The sequence below is a fragment of the Schistocerca cancellata genome, chromosome 5 (genome assembly GCF_023864275.1).
Source record: "Schistocerca cancellata isolate TAMUIC-IGC-003103 chromosome 5, iqSchCanc2.1, whole genome shotgun sequence".
NCBI lineage: Eukaryota > Metazoa > Arthropoda > Insecta > Orthoptera > Acrididae > Schistocerca > Schistocerca cancellata.
In genome coordinates, this window is record NC_064630.1 from 837,282,886 (window position 1) to 837,303,782 (window position 20,897).

At 41.7% G+C, this 20,897-nt stretch overlaps 1 protein-coding gene across 6 annotated transcripts in view; it reads left to right on the forward strand.

Annotated features, from left to right (window-relative positions):
• LOC126187518 (neurexin-1a) overlaps positions 1 to 20,897 on the forward strand; it is a 2,258,738-nt gene that overhangs the window by 2,036,944 nt on the left and 200,897 nt on the right. For all 6 annotated transcript variants that reach the window (XM_049928650.1, XM_049928652.1, XM_049928651.1 and 3 more), the window contains exons 16-17: positions 2,315 to 2,606; positions 10,533 to 10,691. In XM_049928650.1, the coding sequence (XP_049784607.1) occupies positions 2,315 to 2,606; positions 10,533 to 10,691 (451 nt within the window). The remainder of the gene's footprint in view (positions 1 to 2,314; positions 2,607 to 10,532; positions 10,692 to 20,897) is intronic.

A 20,897-nucleotide genomic window follows, 5' to 3' on the forward strand; every position in this document is an offset into this window, starting at 1 on the left:
TTGGTAACGCAAGGTGAAACAGTGTTATTTGCTGATGACAGCAAATAACACAGCTGAAAAGGCACTTATGGCAGTTCACAACTGGTCAAATAACAACAAAGTATCCCTTAATGTGAAAAAGACTAATAATATAAAATTTAAAGAAAAAACCGAATATGACAAAACTTGAAGTTCAAAATGAAACCATAGAGTGTGTAGCCAGCACAAAATTTTTGGGTATGTATGTTGATCAACAATTAAAATGGGATGAACATGTTAGGATACTCGCGGAAAAAATTAGCATAGCATGCTATGCCTTACGAATATTATGCACTGTGTGCAATAGTTCGTGCCAGAGAATGACATACTTTGCACACATACATTCTATAGTAAGTTACAGCATAACATTCTGGGGTGCAAATGCCCAAAATGTGTTCAGATTGCAAACATGAGCTATCAGAATAACGAGCAAGAGTCACAAAAGAGCACACTGCAGTGAGCTGTTTAAAAAATGGGGTCTTCTGACAATCCCAAGTGAATATATCTTGCAAACTACAGGTTTTATTCATAAAAATATTGAGCAATATTTAGCAAACAGCTGCATACATGATCACCAAACCAGAAACAGTAATTTCTCGTACCTAGACAGAATGAATAACCCAATCCACTATGTTTTACCAAGGTGTCAAGATATAAAATAAATTGCCAAAAGAAATCAAAAACATAAAGGAACCCTGTAAATTTAGAGCATTCCTTAAAGAGTATTTATTAAAACATAGTTTTTACTGGACTAGAGAATTCATGCAGCATAAAATTCGCATAAATAAATAATCAGGTTAACCAATTATAAAGTGGACATTCTAGATTGTAATTTACCCATACAAGTATTAGAGGAGTCTTGTGACCTATTTCTTTTGATTAAAGCAGGTTCTTCTGCATTATGTAATTCAATGATAAATTGTGTATATATTGTATTTCATTATCTCATGTGACAAAATAATGTACATATGTATGTATAATGACGACATCCATACAAAGAAATTTGTTTACGGATGAATAAATAACTAAATAAATAAAAACAAAAAACTTCTCTCCTAACATCGTCCAGTGAGACGACAAAGTAAGGGCTGCAGACAAAACAGGACAAACAGGGGCACGGAGAGGGGCACATTGATGTTGGGAGGGTGAGGGACGGCGGTGGGCGAATTGGCGGTTCTCTGCAGCAGGCGCTCGGATGCCGCTGAAAACAATGAGTCACACTCGACGTGCTTCGCGACAGCTTCCAGTACCTGCAACGAGAAACACCGACTTACTCGATCAAACACTCCCTGTCAAAATCAGTCAAAAGTGAGGCCCCAGGAACGGACGTTAACGGCAGCCACTGACACGACGTTGTGTCACTCTGCGACAGGAGTCACGGTGGTGCTACCAGGAACACAACTTCGGTGAACTGCAGGGATTTTCGCAAACGAGTCTGGCAGGTGGCTATTTATTGCTCTCGCAACAATTTTGTAATCAGAAGTAAGGAGCGTTATCGGGCGGAATTTGTCAATGTCTGAACGTCCACAAGTTTTCGGTATGCGAGGGTGAATGGACAATAAAATCGTAAATGTCATCTCGGTGAAGGGCATCTAAAAATTCAGCATTTAATGCTAGAGTGACTACACAATCCCGAGAAGAGAGAGAACCATCAGGCAACACAGTGTCCGAAGTAGGCGCTGCATACAGATCGGAAAAGTATCGGTGTGTCGTACACGATATGTCTAGCTGTGACATCATCTCGTGCTCATCTTTGTTTGTAATAGTCGTGATACACACATGTTTATAGCGCACTCGAAACCGAATTATAAGGGCTGTACGTCCATCTTTTTCAGAGACGGTTGAGGGCTGTTCAGTACAGGATGTCAAATGAAAGACCTTTCCGCCGTCTAACTTCCAAACTATTGTTTTATTTGGCTCCCTTTCATCAGGGTAGAATCCTGATGAGAGCTAACTCACTTATGCCAGTAACAATGACGCTACAGTAAATTCTCCAAGAATATGAAATACTCTTTTGCCGGTGGTGGGGCCTGAAGGTAGCGGGAATGTGCCGCCGAAACTAGTTGTGTGATAGATAAAGACATTCTCGAGATACAGCTGTGGTGGTACTTTTTGTCATACGTTCTCATATAATACGAAGCTTTTCGAATCTTTACAGAGTCGGAGGTGAAGCATTACTGGTTTTGGAAGAAAATTTAATCGATTTCCACGATAACTAGACATAAATTTAGGCCTTCCGAAGAGCCCGAGGAAAGGCAAGTAATATTCCCCGGAAACGGCGGCGGGTTTGTTGCAGTTCAAGACGCGCGAGGCGAACGGGCTGATCCTGTACAACGGCGGGCGCGGGCACGACTTCGTGGCGGTGGAGCTGGTGAGCGGCCACCTGCACTACGTGTTCAACCTGGGCGACGGCGCGGTGCGCGTGCGCGACAACGCGCGCGCCTCGCTCAACGACAACCAGTGGCACGCCGTCACCATCGGCAGGCCGAGCGCGCGCCAGCACACGCTCATGGTCGACGACAGCTTCGCCATCGTCACCAGCCTCGGCACCAACGAGAACCTGGACCTCGCCGGCATCCTCTACCTCGGTGAAAATCACTCTCTCGCATCTGCTCCGCTGCACAGCGAGATCGTTTATGAAACTCTGCGTTTGTGTGCAGTCAGTGTTACACGGTAGCGAACCTCGAGACTGCGCTAGCAGAAAACACGGAAGAAACAGAACCGTTCGACAGATAATTACGACCACCAAAGGAGAGTCATAAATAAGGGGTTACTTACCAAAAAGCTAAACATCTGTTTCAAACAAATATGTGTTCTTTCTTTATTCTTGTCATATGTACACTAAAATGAACGCATATACAATACGTACAAATAAAACTATACAGTATTCACCCAGAATTGGGCAACCTCGATAGCATCGGGTGCTGCAGACGTCAAGTCCTTCGTGCTACAGCTGGTCGGGCACGAGTTACATTTGAAGAGAAGCCGGGTCGTCTGCAATTCGCCGCATTCGCACAGTGTCGTGTCGGCATTTGGCAGTCGGAAGTTCCATTTGGGGAGATCGCGCCTCGATCTCGCGAGTCTTTTCGGGGACTTCCGGACGACCCACTTCTCCGTGTGTCCGGGTGGCAGGGGTTCTTGTGGTGTCATCCGGTTTGACAGGTGTCGGCATCTTTCTTTCCACTCGGTGAGCCGGGTAGGCACAGCTGATCCTTCTAGGGGCTGTGAAGTTGTTAGTTCCTGGACTCGAGTCTCGGCTCGGCAGGTTGATGTCCAAAGAGCCGATGTGAGGTCACTGTATTTGATTTACGCCTCTCGATGTTAGCGGCGACCTCTCTTCTGATGTCACACGGAGCAATCCCAGCGAGACATCGAACTTTGTCCGTGGGGGTTGGCCTTAGGCAGCCTGTAACAATCCTACAGCTGTCATGTAAGGCTACATCAAACTGCTTTGCATTTACTGAATTGTACCACACTGGGCTAGCATACTCTCTTGCAGAATAGCATGAGGCGAGAGCTGTTGTTCTTAATGTTTGTGGATGTGTACGCCAGTTCGATCCCGCCAGTTTCCGAAGAAGGCAGTTTCTGGAGGATACTTTCTGCTTCAGCTTTAGACAATGTTCCTTGTAGGTTACTGTAGGGTCGAGAGTGACACCCAAATACCTGGAGTGGGAAAAATATTCTAGTTCAACTCCATTCCAGAATATTTCAAGTTTCCTGTCAGCTTGTTTATGTTCCACATGGAATGAACACACTTGCGTTTTCTTAGAATTGGGTGGGAGTTGATTCTTTTCGTAGTAAGTACCCAGCTGTTGCAGACCGTGTGTAAGCATTATCTCTACATCTTCAAACCGACTGTCCTGGGCAGCAAGAGCAAGGTCATCAGCATATATGAAACTTTTCCATCCTTGAGGCTGTGGTTGATCGCCGGTGTACACATCAAATAAAATAGATGACAGTACACTTCCTTGAGGGGGACCGTTTTTTTTGAGTTCTTCGTCGGCTGTGTTTTCCTTGGAAGTCAACGAGAAAACGTCGATTCTGTAGGAGTGTTGCAATTATCCTTGTCAGTGCGTAGTCGTTAGTCAGGTTGTAGATTTTGTGCAGTAACACTCTCTGGTTTACGGTGTTTAAGGCCGCCGAAAGGTCAACAAAAGCTACATCTGTTATCTTTCTCTGCTCAAAGCCATCTTCTATGAACTGAGAAAGATAAAGGATTTGTGAGGTGCAATTCTTGCCTGGTCTAAAGCCAGCTTACTGCGAGATAAGAAGTGGATCAACTACAGCAGTTAAGCGGTGAAGAATGATTCTGTCTAGGTTCTTATTGGGATGGCAAAGGCGAGATATTGGCCTGTAGTTCTTCGAATCCGTTGGGTACTTTCCAGGTTTTAGTATCGCAATCACGCGTGCCTTGCGCCATAATTTCGGGAACTTGAAAATAGCCAGACAGTACTTATACAGGTTTAAAAGCCAAAATGTTTAATTTACTCTATACAAAAGGCGTCTAATCCTACCGTCTTGCCATTTTTGCATTTGTGAATGGCTTCTTCTAATTCACCTAGGTTTAATGGTGTAGTCACGTTATTATTCTGAGATTGTTCCCTAAATTCTAATTTGAAGTCCGATTTTTTGATAGGAGATCTTGGTTTAGCATTCTCAAGAATCTGTGTAGCAATTTCATTTGGAGTGATGTTAGCATGATTGGCATGTTTGGTTGGATCGTTATTTAGTTTTCTCAGCAGTTTCCAGGCCTTCTGGCTACTAATTAAAAGATCTCTTTCCTCCATAAGTTTAATCCATGTTTCTCTTTTCTTTTCTGCTATGGAAGACATTAATTCTTGACCAGCCTACATGGTTTGCTCATTGAATGGATCTTGTTCAAACAGTGACAGGTATTTATTCATTAGGGCTGCCGACTGGGTTGTTAATCCGGAGAGGTGTTAGAATACAGAAGGTGTAGAATACAGCCCAGTGCCATAGATGACCATGATACCTTCTTCACTCCATCCACAAACTTATCGTAGTTTTCTGGTGTTGCCTGGAGATCAGTTACAATTTTATCCAGGTTGGTACTAAAAAGCTCCCAGCTAACCATACAGAAGTTGTATCTTCTGCGGAATGGAATGGTTCTCAGTTGGGATACTGCAGTAACTTGGCACATCAGAGGGTGGTATTGAGAACTGGGTACAGGGTGGCAAACTGTCTTAACACACTGTTGTCCCATGTGCTCACTTGCGAATATTAGATCTGGATTATATACACATTTCCAATGTCCACTGTTGAAAGATGTGGGGAGTTTACCATCGTGGATGAGAGTTAGTTGGAATGCGTCAGACCATTTCAGCACTTCTTCCTCGTTATCGTCGTCTTGTGAGTAGCCTCAAACTGTACAGTGGCTGTTGAAGTCTCCAACTACAAACGTGGTTTGGTGTTTGTTGAAGTTCTCAGGGGTTACAAAAGAGAACTTCGTATTAGGTGGTTTGTAGATAGAAGATACAATGCAGTTATCAAGTTCTACTGTGAGTATTTCAATATCATAGTGTTCAGATATGAAGGTAGACATAATGTGGAGGTCGGGACATACAAATAAGGCACTTCCATATTCTTTATGAGGTCTTTCAGCAACAAGTCTCATTCCAGGTATTTTGGGGCGACACATTTGATCATCCCTGTGGGTTTCTTGCAGGCACAGAACATCGCAGCAGTTAGTTTGGCAGAGTTCACGTAAAAGCTCTTGTTTGGGAGATGACAGTCCCTCTACATTAAAAGTGAGTATAGTTAACTTTGGCCTTAAGAAAGGCCTATGTACAACAGGTGACATCATTTGCTTGTACATCTGGAATGCTGATGCTCGGTTCAGTACTGCGAAATCTATTTCAAGTACTTATGCAGGGGCATCACGAATATGTGTTAATACATGCGATACTGACACTCCTATTTCGCTAAACAGAAGTCCTTCCGTCATTTATCATCAAAGTGCAAATGTCTGTTTTCAATAAACTGATTGAAAAACGGAGGGATGGAACACTAAAAGTAAGAGGATAAGAGAGAGTTTTAACGTAGTTAAGTATAAGTCACTGCCGAAAAAAGACCATGTAAATGATCAGCATGTTGCCATATTTTTCACTGAGAAAGTGTACTCTGCATTGCAGTACTGCAAACTATGAAAAGCAACAGCGACCACATTATCTAGACCATTGCCATGAACTGCTTCGTTCCGCCACACTTCGATCACTTCATCAAAACTCCGTGTTTGCACTCAGGTCGCGAATAAAGAAAGAACACGTGACGGCACGAGTAATTCTGTTTCAGGAAATACGACTCTGTAAGCACTGCACGTGTTGACATTGTTCATAGCGAATGTTTAGCTTTTTATCAAATAAGACCTCATTTATGTCTCACCGGAATCCAGTTAAAAAATGGTTCAAATGAATCTGAGCACTATGGGACTTAACATCTGCGGTCATCAGTCCCCTAGAACTTAGAACTACTTAAACCTAACTAACCTAAGGACATCACACACATCCATGCCCGAGGCAGGATTCGAAACTGTGACCGTAGCGGTCACACGGTTCCAGACTGAAACGCCTAGAACCGCTCGGCCACACCAGCCTGCGAAATCCGGTTATAATCGTCAGTTACACAGTACTGTTTCTTTGACAGCATCTGGTTGTGCAGTCTTTAGATTTGCTACCTTCTGACAGTGGTCGTACACGAATGCAGAATCTTACAGATAAGTGATTGTCTTTTGCCAATACCGACCTTGCTGACAGTTGTGGCTGTTAGTGAAACGGTGTTTATCGGTGACATTCGCAGGCGTGGAAGGTCCACCTGTAACTTCGATTTGCCTGACTGACAGTTACAGCATAACACGACAGTGGGACTAGCTGCACTTCTATGCAGAGGTAGAGCAGTCACCTTGTAAATCGGTATCGATACTCGACGTGCTACGTGAGCAAAGTACAAAAGTTTTTCAGAGTAGTGACGTGCAAGGAAAAGACCAAAGTAAATATGACTCACTGATGATTGATGAAGATGAGTTATCACTGTAACTACTTTGGAGGTATGAAAAAAGCATAGTGTTTACATGAAGACAGACCTACACCTCCCATATTGTCATTCTTTGGGTAAAACTCGATCAGGAGAAGAGCCTGAGGGTACAATGCTGTTTATGTTACTCCTGTCATTCTTTCAGTTCTCTAACTGTATCATCTCCTCACTCAGGCCCCCAGTGAAATATTTGTACTTCAATCCTCCATACTTATGTCAGTGCTTTATATTACCAATAAAGCACCTTCAGTCTACTTTGCTTCAGTGGCTAAGTGTCAGCTTACAAATTCGAAGTCTCAGGTTTTTATTCTCAGTAAGACCTGAGATTGCTTCTTTCTGCTTGTTCAGTGACCCACATTTGCGAAAACTGCAAACGGCTCTGAGCCTCAGTGTCCAATTAAATTGTCAGCTGGCGAAGTAGGTCAGTCCAAAGGCTGGAGGAAGGTAAGGGTATACACCTCCAACATAGCCATGCTGAATTCGGTGTTCAAACCGAACTTTAGGTCAAGGTCAACTTATCCTTAGGCTCGTACTCAAAATTTCATATAATTTCTACTCAATCTTTTAATGATTGTGTCATGCTAGGCATCATTTCTCTGCACATTTTATTGCATTTCTTTTGCAACACACAATAAGAAGCTCTTCTTTATTATTTTTTTAATTGAATGGTACGGTTTCCTCCAAAAGGCTTTAGACAGAAAATATAGATGACTCTGACAACAATTTCTTCCATTATTATCAGTTAAAGATTGGATGCAATAACATATTATACAAGAATAGCTCAGCTGACTCTTTCTCCCAAGTTTTCAGAATGTCTAATGTACATCGCTATTGAAGGTGATAACTTAAGAATGTATTTATTTCCACATATGAAATATTACTTACATTCCAAAATTCCTCCTTGTGTCTCCACCTCCCCTACACTTCTGTGTTATAAATTCCCTAAACTTTTTCAATCACATGCACCCTTATTTCTAGAGCAAGACATTGAGAAACAGTACTTGAAGGCAAACCAGGATAAAATAAAAAAAATTACTGAAATTGCATTAGATAATAAATATAAATTATAATATGTAAGACTAAAATAAAATGTAATTAACGTCTAATCATTAACTATAGAAATACTTTACCAACAGCCTCCATCATCATCATCATCATCATCATCATCATTTAAGACTGGTTATGCCTTTCAGCGTTCAGTCTGGAGCATAGTCCCCCTTATAAAATTCCTCCATGATCCCCTATTCAGTGCTAATCATTCTTAACCGAATCCAGGTACCTTCTCCTTGGTCTGACCCGACTCCTACCCTCTACTGCTGAACCCATGAGTCTTTTGGGTAACCTTGCTTCTCCCATGTGTGTAACATGACCCCACCAACTAAGCCTGTTCGCCCTGACTGCTACATCTATAGAGTTCATTCCCAGTTTTTCTTTGATTTCCTCATTGTGGACACCCTCCTGCCATTGTTCCCATCTACTAGTACCTGCAATCATCCTAGCTACTTTCATATCCGTAACCTCAACCTTGTTGATAAGGTAACCTGAATCCACCCAGCTTTCGCTCCCATACAACAAAGTTGGTCGAAAGATTGAACAGTGCACAGATAACTTAGTCTTGGTACTTACTTCCTTCTTGCAGAAGAGAGTAGATCGTAGCTGAGCGCTCACTGCATTAGCTTTGCTACACCTCACTTCCAGTTCTTTCACTATGTTGCCATCCTGTGAGAATATGCATACTAAGTACTTGAAACCGTCCACCTGTTCTAACTTTGTTCCCCCTATTTGGCACTCAATACGTTTATATTCTTTCCCACTTAAATTACTTTCGTTTTGGAGATGCTAATCTTCATACCATAGTCCTTACATTTCTGATCTAGCTCTGAAATATTACTCTGCAAACTTTCAATCGAATCTGCCATCACAACTAAGTCATCCGCATATGCAAGACTGCTTATTTTGTGTTCACGTATCTTAATCTCACCCAGCCAGTCTATTGTTTTCAACATATGATCCATAAATAGTATGAACAACAGTGGAGACAGGTTGCAGCCTTGTCTTACCCCTGAAACTACTCTGAACCATTAACTCAATTTACCGTCAACTCTAACTGCTGCCTCACTATCCATGTAAAGACCTTTAATTGCTTGCAAAAGTTTGCCTCCTATTCCATCATCTCGTAGAACAGACAATAACTTCTCCTAGGAACCCGGTCATATGCCTTTTCTAGATACAGTTCCCTGTTCCACTCATAACACTTCTCCATTATTTGCTGTAAGCTAAAGATCTGGTCCTGACAACCTCTAAGAGGCCTAAACCCACACTGATTTTCATCCAATTGGTCCTCAACTAATACTCGCACTTTCCTTTCAACAATACCTGAGAAGATTTTACCCACAACGCTGATTAAAGAGATACCTCTGTAGTTGTTACAATCTTTTCTGTTTCCCTGTTTAAAGATTGGTGTGATTGCTGCTTTTGTCCAGTCTGGTGGAACCTAGTCCCGACTCCCAGGCCATTTCGATTATCCTGTGTAGCCATTTAAGACCTGACATTCCACTGTATTTGATGAGTTCCGACTTAATTTCATCCACCCCAGCCGCTTTATTGCACTGCAATCTATTGACCATTTTCTCCACTTCCTCAAATGTGATCCTATTTCCATCATCATTCCTATCCCATTCTACCTCGAAATCTGAAACATTACTGATCGTATTTTCACCTACATTGAGCAACTCTTCAAAATATTCCCTCCATCTGCCCAAGGCATCCACAGGATTCACCAGCAGTTTTCCTGACCTGTCCAAAATACTTGTCATTTCCTTCTTACCTCCCTTTCGAAGACTGCTAATTACACTCCAGAATGGTTTTCCAGCAGCTTGACCCAATGTCTCCAGCCTGTTTCCAAAGTCTTCCCAAGATTTCTTCTTGGATGCTGCTATTATCTGTTTGGCTTTGTTTCTTTCTTCAACATAACTTTCTCTGTCTACCTGAGTTCTAGTATGTAGCCATTTTTGATACGCATTCTTTTTCCTTTTACAGGCTGCCTTGACTGTGTCATTCCACCAAGCTGTTTGCTTCATCCTACTTTTACACACTACTTTTCCAAGACATTCTTTAGTCACTTCTAGTACTGTGCCCCTGTTCCTTGTCCATTCCTTTTCCAATGGCTGTAATTGACTGCATTCAACTAACTGGTACCTTTCTGAGATCGCTGTTATGTACTTGTGACTGATTTCCTTATCCTGAAGTTTCTCCACTCTTATCCTCCTACATATGGACCTGACCTCCTGCACTTTTGGCCTCACAATCCCAATTTCACTGCAGATTAAATAATGATCAGTGTCATCAAAGAATCCCCTGAATACACGTGTGTTCCTCACAGCCGTCCTGAATTCCTGAATAGATTTTTAAAAAATCATAGTATGTTCTAGATTACATATTATAGAATAGAAACGTTTTCACAGGTGGTGTCCGAAAGGATATGTATGCGAGTCTTCCAAAGCAAGTAACATCAAAACAAGGCTTCCAAGGATGCCTGGCTAGTTTGGACCTAAATGGAGAGTCACCAAGTCTCCTGCTTGATGCTGTAGTGCCAAGTACTCAAGTTGCATTAGGCTGTGAAGGTAAGGAATGTATATATACAGAGCCTCAAAAAAAATTGCGCATCAACAACTGAATGGATCTGTAAAACACAGAATTGAGGAAAAAAGATTGTTAAATAATAACTTTGTGTCATGAGTTTAATGTCAAGATATATGCGTACATTGCAAAATTACATCTGCAACAAAAAGGAAATCGTAAAAAAATGTGATCACAAACCCATTCTTAAAATTCCATTATCTCATTGAGGATAGGAAATGCTAGCATCTGCTGCAGTGTGCACGTTGGATCGTTCAATAAAACAAAATGCTTCTTGTTGTGTGCTGGAAATGTAATGAAGAGATTCCTTTGACATCACTGTACATGCTGCAGCAACATGAGGTTTTCAATTGTCTTGCATCATTGGAATTTGCACACAGACTTCATAATTCCATGCATCTTCTGCAATACCGCTGATTAATCTGGTGGCAAAGTGACATTAGACATGAACAGAAGCAAACAATGCTAGTCTTATTTATTCTAAGAGGCACTCACAGTTTCGCTGGAACTAAAAGCTGCTCGAACATCTCTTCATTTCAGTTATTGCAGACTCACTCCTTACATTCTGTGGAATTCCAGTGCCTTCTCAATAACAATTTTTTGTACATTTGCAGAAATGTTATTCTTGTCAGACACTACCTGTTGAGATACCTTTGTGCATACAACTGGCTGTTCTCTTTAAATTCCTCCTATGTTCTCCATAAGAAAGTAGGGTATCTAGTTTCTCTTGGTTTGCAAAAGATATTTCATTTCCAAACTATCCAGCTCTCGACACACGTGTATGATACAGATGAATGATAATTACATATCCTCTGCGCCACTTTTATAATGGGAGAAGAGAAATTTGTTAACATTCAATAGGTATAAATTTAAGTGATAGATGGTCTTTTCGGAAGATATTTGTCTGGAGTGTAGCCATGTATGAAAGACAAACATGGACGAGAAACGGTTTACATAAAAAGAGAATAGTCTCCTTGAAAATGTGGTGCTACAGAAGAATGCTGAAGATTAGATGGATAGATCACTTTACTAGTGAGGAAGTACTGAATAGAATTGGGGTGACAAGGAATTTGTGGTACAACTTGACCAAAAGAAGGAATCAGTTGATAGAACACATTCTGAGACATCAAAGGGCCACCATCTTAGTATTGGAGGGAAGTGTGGGTGGTGAAAATCATAGAGAGAGACCAAAAGATGAATACAGTAAGCAGGAGATGAAGAAACCCACAAAAGATAATAACTCAAAAAATAATAACATGGAGAGTGGCATCAAACCAGTCTTCGAACTGAAGACCACCACAACAACAACAACAACAACAACAACGTCAGGATGCAACATTAGTTTCTACCTTATAGAATGTGTTGTATTTTCTTATTAGGATGAGAAATTGTGAGCTTCCACATAAGACAGAATTGCATTCCTGTTCGAAACAAATAAATCCTAAGTAGTAAATACTGTAATTCTTCCAAAACCGTTAACTGGATTTTGAAAAGTGAAATGCTGTTGAAGTCATCTCTTTTACAAATATGACTCTATCAGCAGAAATATGTGTAGTTCCATTTGAAAGAACAAGCTGATATATATTTTTCTGTAAGTAATATAGTTAAAAGAGACCCTTTGTGCTTAGTAAGGATTTTTTCACAGTTAATTTGGGTGTACACAGGATTACTGTGTATTACATAGTTAAGGAAATATGTGAGGTGAACAGCTTAGCTGAATCATTCTTTATATACAGCAGTGTTCACTTTACAGCATCACTGGACTTTCAACTGTGACCCATCGACTATTTGTCTATACGAGTATCTTCTGACAGCGGCCTTTCCTGGATAGCCTGTGCAATATCTGCATTCCAGTCCTCTGTAGGTTACAACTCCTTTCTGCCTTCCTGGAAGTACACTACATCTACATCTACATGATTACTCTGCAATTCACATGTAACTGCTTGGCAGAGGATTCACCAAACCACAATCGTACTATCTCTTTACCATTCCACTCCCGAACAGCGCGCGGGAAAAACGAACACCTAAACCTTTCTGTTCGAGCTCTGATTTCTCTTATTTTATTTTGATGATCATTCCTACCTATGTAGGTTGAAATGACTTCCATCCCAACTCGCGTATCATATATGCCACACTCTCTCCCCTATTACTGCCCTTTTTTGCACCCTTTCGATGTCCTCCATCAATCCCACCTGGTAAGGATCCCACACCGCGCAGCAATATTCTAACAGAGGACGGACGAGTGTAGTGGACTTGTTGCATCTTCTAAGTGTCCGGCCAATGAAACGCAACCTTTGGCTCGCCTTCCGCACAATATTATCTATGTGGTCTTTCCAACTGAAGTTGTTCGTAATTTTAACACCCAGGTACTTAGTTGAATTAACAGCCTTGAGAATTGTACTATTTATCGAGTAATCGAATTCCAACGGATTTCTTTTGGAACTCATGTGGATCACCTCACACTTTTCGTTATTTAGCGTCAACTGCCACCTGCCACACCATACAGCAATCTTTTCTAAATCGCTTGGCAACTGATACTGGTCTTCGGATGACCTAACTAGATGGTAAATTACAGCATCATCTGCGAACAACCTAAGAGAACTGCTTAGATTGTCACCCAGGTCATTTATATAGATCAGGAACAGCAGAGGTCCCAGGACGCTTCCCTGGGGAACACCTGATATCACTTCAGTTTTACTCGATGATTTGCCGTCTATTACTACGAACTGCGACCTTCCTGACAGGAAATCACGAATCCAGTCGCACAACTGAGACGATACCCCATAGGCCCGCAGCTTGATTAGAAGTCGCTTGTGAGGAACGATGTCATCAAAAGCTTTCCGGAAATCTAGAAATACGGAATCAACTTGAGATCCCCTGTCGATAGCGGCCATTACTTCGTGCGAATAAAGCGCTAGCTGCGTTGCACAAGAACGATGTTTTCTGAAACCATGTTGATTACGTATCAATAGATCGTTCCCTTCGAGGTGATTCATAATGTTTGAATAAAGTTCAAATGGTTCAAATGGCTCTGAGCACTATGGGACTTAACATCTGTGGTCATCAGTCCCCTAGAACTTAGACCTACTTAAACCTAACTAACCTAAGGACATCACACACATCCATGCCCGAGGCAGGATTGAAACCTGCGACCGTAGCGGTCACACGGTTCCAGACTGAAGTGCCTAGAACCGCACGGCCACACTGGCCGGCCTTTGAATACAGTATATGCTCCAAAACCCTATTGCAAACCGACTTCAATGATATAGGTCTGTAGTTCGATGGATTACCCCTACTACCCTTCTTAAACACTGGTGCGACCTGCAGAAATTTCCAATCTGTAGGTACAGATCTATCGGTGAGCGAGCGGTTGTATATGATTGCTAAGTAGGGAGCTATTGTATCAGCGTAATCGGAAAGGAACCTAATCGGTATACAATCTGGACCTGAAGACTTGCCCGTATCAAGCGATTTGAGTTGCTTCGCAACCCCTAAGGTATATACTTCTAAGAAACTCATGCTAGCAGCTGTTCGTGTTTCAAAGTCTGGAATATTCCATTCGTCTTCCCTGGTGAAGGAATTTCGGAAAACTGCGTTCAATAACTCCGCTTTAGCGGCACAGTCATCGGTAACAGTACCATCGGCACTGCGCAGCGAAGGTATTGACTGCGTCTTGCCGCTTGTGTACTTTACATACGACCAGAATTTCTTCGGATTTTCTACCAAATTTCGAGACAATGTTTCGTTGTGGAACCTATTAAAGGCATCTCGCATTGAAGTCCGTGCCAAATTTCGCGCGTCTGTAAATTTTAGCCAATCTTCGCGATTTCGCGTTCTTCTGAACTTCGCATGCTTTTTCCGTTGCCTCTGCAACAGCGTTCGGACCTGTTTTGTGTACCATGGGGGATCAGTTCCATCACTTACCAATTTAGGAGGTATGAATCTCTCAAATGCTGTTGCTACTATATCTTTGAATTTGAGCCACATCTCGTCTACATTTGCATAGTCAGTTCGGAAGGAATGGAGATTGTCTCTTAGGAAGGCTTCTAGTGACACTTTATCCGTTTTTTTAAATAAAATTATTTTGCGTTTGTTTCTGGTGGATTTGGAAGAAACGGTATTGAGCCTAGCTACAATCCCTGTATCAGTCATGATGGTCTCTATTAGCTCTTGATTATTTGTGGCTAAGAGGTCAAGTGTGTTTTCGCAACCATTTACAATTCGCGTGGGTTCGTGGACTAACTGCTCGAAATAATTATTGGAGAAAGCATTTAGGACAATCTCGGAAGATGTTTTCTGCCTACCACCGGTTTTGAACAAGTATTTTTGCCAACATATCGAGGGAAGGTTGAAGTCCCCACCAACTATAACCGTATGAGTGGGGTATTTATTTGTTACGAGACCCAAATTTTCTCTGAACTGTTCAGCAACTAAATCATCGGAGTCTGGGGATCAGTAGAAGGAGCCAATTATTAACTTAGTTCGGCTGTTAAGTATAACCTCCACCCATACCAATTCGCACGGAGTATCTACTTCGACTTCACTACAAGATAAACCACTACTGACAGACACAAACACTCCACCACCAATTCTGCCTAATCTATCTTTCATGAATACCGTCTGAGACTTCGTAAAAATTTCTGCAGAACTTATTTCAGGCTTTAGCCAGCTTTCTGTACCCATAACGATTTCAGCTTCTGTGCTTTCTATTAGCGCTTGAAGCTCAGGGACTTTCCCAGCACAACTACAACTCCGACTGTTCCTTGATCCAAGCACGTCCTGTATTTGCCATGCACCCTTTGAGATTGCAGCGCACCCTGTACTTTCCAGAGGCCTTCTAACCTAAAAAACCGCCCAGTCCACGCCACACAGCCTCCGCTACCCGTGTAGCCACCAGCTGAGCGTAGTGAACTCCTGACCTATTCAGCGGAACCCGAAACCCCACCACCCTATGGCGCAAGTCAAGGAATCTGCAGCCAACACGGTCGCAAAACCGTCTCAGCCTCTGATTCACACCCTCCACCCGGCTCTGCACCAAAGATCCGCAGTCGGTTCTGTCAACGATGCTGCAGATGGTGAGTTCTGCCTTCATCTCGTAAGCAAGACCGGCAGCCTTCACCAAATCAGATAGCCGCTGGAATCCAGAGAGAATTTCCTCAGATCCAAAGCGACACACGTCATTAGTGCCGACACGCGTCACCACCTGCAGCTGGCTGCACCCTGTGCTCTTCCTGGCATCCGGAAGGACCCTTTCCACATCAGGAATGACTCCACCCGGAATGCACATGGAGTGCACTACTGGCCATTAAAATTGCTATACCACGAGGATGGCGTGCTACAGACGCAAAATTTAACTGACAGGAAGAAGATGCTGTGATATGCAAATGATTAGCTTTTCAGAGCATTCACACAAGGTTGTTGCCTGTGGCAACACCTAAAATGTGCTGGCATGACGAAATTTTCCAACCGATTTCTCATACACAAACATCAGTTGACCAGCATTACCTGGTGAAACGTTGTTGTGATGCCTCGTGTAAGGAGGAGAAATGTGTACCATTACGCTTCCGACTTTGATAAAGGTCGGATTGTAACATATCGTGATTGCGGTTTATCGTTTCGCGACTATGCTGCTCGCATTGGTCGAGATCCAATGACTGTTAGCAGAATATGGAATCGGTGGGTTCAGGAGGGTAGTACAGAATGTTGTGTTGGATCTCAACGTCCTCATATCACTAGCAGTCAAGATGACAGGCATCTTATCCTCATGGCTGTAACGGATCGTGCAGCCACGGCTTGATCCCTGAGTCAACAGATTGGGACGTTTGCAAGACAACAACCATCTGCATGAACAGTTTGACGACGTTTGCAGCAACAGGGACTATCAGCTTGGAGACCATGGCTGTGGTTACCCTTGGCGCTGCATCACAGACAGGAGCGCCTGCGATGGTGTACTCAACGACGAACCTGGGTGAACGAACGGCGAAACATCGTTTCTTTGAATAAATCCATGTTCAGTTTACAGCATCATGATGGTCGCATCCATGTTTGGCGACATCGCGGTGAACGCACATTGGAAGCGTGTATTCGTCATTGCCATACTGACGTATCACCCAGCATGATGGCATGGGGTGCCATTGGTTACACGTCTCGGTCACCTCTTGTTCGCATTGACGGCACTTTGAACAGTGGACGTTACATTTCAGATCTGTTATAACCCATGGCTCTACCCTTCATTCGGTCCCTGCAAAACCCTATATTTCAGGAGGATTATGCACGACCGCATGTTGCAGGTCCTGTACGGGCCTTTCTGGATACAGAAAATGTCCGACTGCTGCCCTGGACAGCACATTCTCCAGATCTCTCACCAGTTGTAAACGTCTGGTCAATGGTGGCTGAGCAGCTGGCTCATCACAATACGCCAGTCACTACTCTTGATGAACTGTGGTATCGTGTTGAAGCTGCAAGGGCAGCTGTACCTGTACATGCCATCCAAGCTCTGTTCGACTGAATGCCCAGGCGTATCAAGGCCGTTATTACGGCCAGAAGTGGTTGTTCTGGGTACTGATTTCTCAGGATCTATGCACCCAAATTGCGTGAAAATGTAATCACATGTCAGTTCTAGTATAATATATTTGTCCAATGAATATCCGTTTATCATCTGCATTTCTTCTTGGTGTAGCAATTTTAATGGCCAGTAGTGTATTTGTGTCCACGCCTTCTGAGGTATTCTGTTAACACAGTCTGTCTCATATGGCCATGTGTTTTGTTTCCTTTCTATGTTTTGTTTCCTTTCTAACCACTGCAGCAACGCTGAATCTAATCCAGTCATTCAGTTGGTGTCTTACTTTCTTAACATGTTCATTATTTTCATGTTGCAAACTCACCACCCATATTTCATTTTCACTATGTGGAGTCTTTCATTCATTGTATTTGTCAGTGTCAACTTTTTGGCCACATTTGATGTGGCTCTTCCCAGTAAACTCTTGGACAGTCACTTCATTGCAACTCTGCAACATAGTACTTCGTTAATGAGTGTTAGTTAGGCCCATAAACATATGTATGCACTTTGTTCACTGCTATTTTGATGGACGTTTTACTTGGCAAACATTGTCTAGTTTGGGAATGGGCATAGCCCCAAAACCCAACTAGGTAAATGGCCATTTTAGTTGCAACTCTGGCTGCCTCTTTTTGCATCACAATCTAAAAATGAGTTGTTGTCTCACTATACTCAGCACACTGGAGTTATGCAAATAAAAATTGTATACAACTATTATTGTTATTTTGTGCTCTGTAGAACAATCTCCATCATGATCAAAGGCAAGAGTTTTGTGTTATTATTGATAAGTGTGAAAGCTACTGCCTGTGAGCCATACGAATAAATAAATAAATAATGTGAAAGCTATTTATGAATCACAGCAACATGTTTTATATAACTTCAATGAAGTATTAAGGTGATGTTTAATATGTTCTTGTTCTGCATATTTTTTAATTTTACCTTCTTTTTTAGGAAATTGTGTTTTCTAGTAATATCTGTATTTTTGAATTATTTTTTCTACAACATTCCTCTGATTCACATTAAAAATCAACAATTTTTGAATAAACATTGAAAATTTCCCATTTTGCTTTAAATACTGTTTATGTTTAAGTAAGGAAGGTACCTATGTGCAACAAAAATGTTACATAGGTTATGTGGCACTTATATATCCTCACTCAGTTTCAAGGCAGATCACAGCTTCTGGTTTCTAAGGCAAACATATGTAAACAAAACAATCAACATGTAACACCCAATAGGTATGCAACACATCTAGTGTACAGGTAATCTTAACAGACGAAAGCTATTAGGAAAACTATTGTAGTCAATGCTTACCTGTGATAGAGTATGGCAGCCTACTATAATTTTTCAGCTCTACCCAGTATTAATGAAGAATGTTTCAAAATCATTTGGTGTGAATTATTTTTGCTAATATCTGTAATTCTACCCAGATGGGTTTTGACAACAGTCCATCCTGCAACCAGCTCTGCATTTATTTTGTGACATGTTAACATAATCGTCATTTGCCTTGCACTTGTTTAATATGACTTTTGCATTGTGTTTGTTCTTTAGCCTTATTTACTCTGCTCTTTCTGCTTTTTTATTCTTTGCTTTGTCATAGGAAACCATTAAGAGTGTTCTAAGCATTTCTATATCACATGTGAACTAATTATCCACAGATGTGAGGTCATGTTTCCTGGTAGATCCCTTATTTTTTCTCACTACTTTAGGGCAAAAAGTTTTAAAAAGTTTTGAATGTATTTAATAGCACACTGATGAATAACGTATATGCATTTTCAATATGAGTACTTTCAAGCAGAATGCCAATCCAGTATGTCATCTTTAATTGCAGTCTGCAGATACAAGCCTTTCATTTTTAATTTTGAAATGATATCTTTATGGACTAATACAAAATGTGTTTTGAAAAATCCTAATTGAGACTGATTCATCTCAGCATCAGTAATCACATTATCAAGGCAGCAGTTTGTCTTGTTGAGTTGCCATTAATACAGTACAGGTCATGTGATCTTATCATATTGAGAAAATTAACTTGATTAGTTGTTATTAGCATTATGTCAATATTTAAGTATGTCACCAAAAATTTCAATCCTATATTTAGGCCATTTCTCGAAGTGTAGCATCATTTTCTTTAAGCCCTGCACACTTCAAAATCATTATCTGGTGAGCAGCATAAGACACAAGTATGAGTTTTGACATAGGCAGTAGCATTGTTACTTTTTCCAGTACATTTTCTATATCATACAGTAAGGGCAATGTAATGCAAGTCTATGCACCCCTCCTCCCATAGTTTTATGTTCATTACTTAGTCAAAACCTGTAGTACATATAACTGCAGTTGATCTTCTATTAGCCAAGGATTATTAACAGATAATATAATATTCTTGGCAAAATTGTGGAAATGATACGTTGTTACTCACTACATAGGGGAGAAGTTAAATCACAGATGGGCACATCAGAAATACTGCTATACATGTGAGCTTTTGGCCAAAAGACCTTCTTCCAAAGTAGAAACAAAAATGCACACACATTCACACAAGCACAACTCACACACACATGGCTACTGTCTGTGTCACAGAGGTTCAGTATGCTGAGACATTGTCCAGAAACAGTGTATGTGTGAACTATGCTTGCATGAATATGTCCGTGTTTTCTACATTAAATGAAGGCCTTTGGGTCGACAGCTCACATGTATAGCAGTCATTTTGTGTGCCTGTCTGTGACCCAATGTCTCCTCTATGTGGTATATATATTTCGTATGGCTAATAGAATACAGCAGTAAGTAAGTAATAACACAAACAACGTATAAAAACAATGAATGGTCAATATGTTACAGGCAACAAACAGTTATTAGATCTAAAAAGGAAGTAAAACACAAAATACACAAAAATACATAGAAATTATGGTAATAGTATCTAGTAATAGGTTTTTCAGAAGGAAAAGAGTAGACCAGACTCATGGTTGTATGTCCAAGTCCCTCAGCCAGCCAGAAGCATCTCCCTCCAGGAGGTGCAGCTCCTGCATTGTGCCAGGGAATCTCCTCGTAGGGCAGTCCATTGCGATATGATGTAGAGTTTGTGGGTTCCCACAGTCGCAGTTGGGTGAGTCAGTCTGTCCCCATTTGTGCTTCCAGTAATTACATCTACCATAGCCTGTTCGGATACGATTTAAAGTTGTCCAAGATTTTCTGGGAAGACCGAAGCCCTCGGGCCGTACGGTTGGGTCCGAGACTAAGTTAAGGTGATCAGGGTTGGACATATCCCATTCCCGACGCCAGGCTTCGTCGATATCATAATTATCCTCGATCAGCTGTTGCCCTAATCTCCATGATGGCTTACGGGACTTGAGCCTGTGGCTGGGATTCTTGCAGTCTTCGTGTAAGGGTAGGTCACGGTTGTTAGCGCACTTTTGCCATTCCCTTTTCAGTGCAGATCTTCGCCTTAGATGAGGTGGGGCTATGTTAGCCAGTACCGGGAGCCATTGGTGGGGCGTCGGTTTAATAGTGCCTCTATGTGGTGACTAGCAATCTATCGTTTTCATAATATTGTCATTATTTCATCCTGGATTTTCCATTATTTCATATGAGACTCCCGTTCATTCCTCACAAAATACAAGACCATCAGTTTTATTTTTTGAAGGCC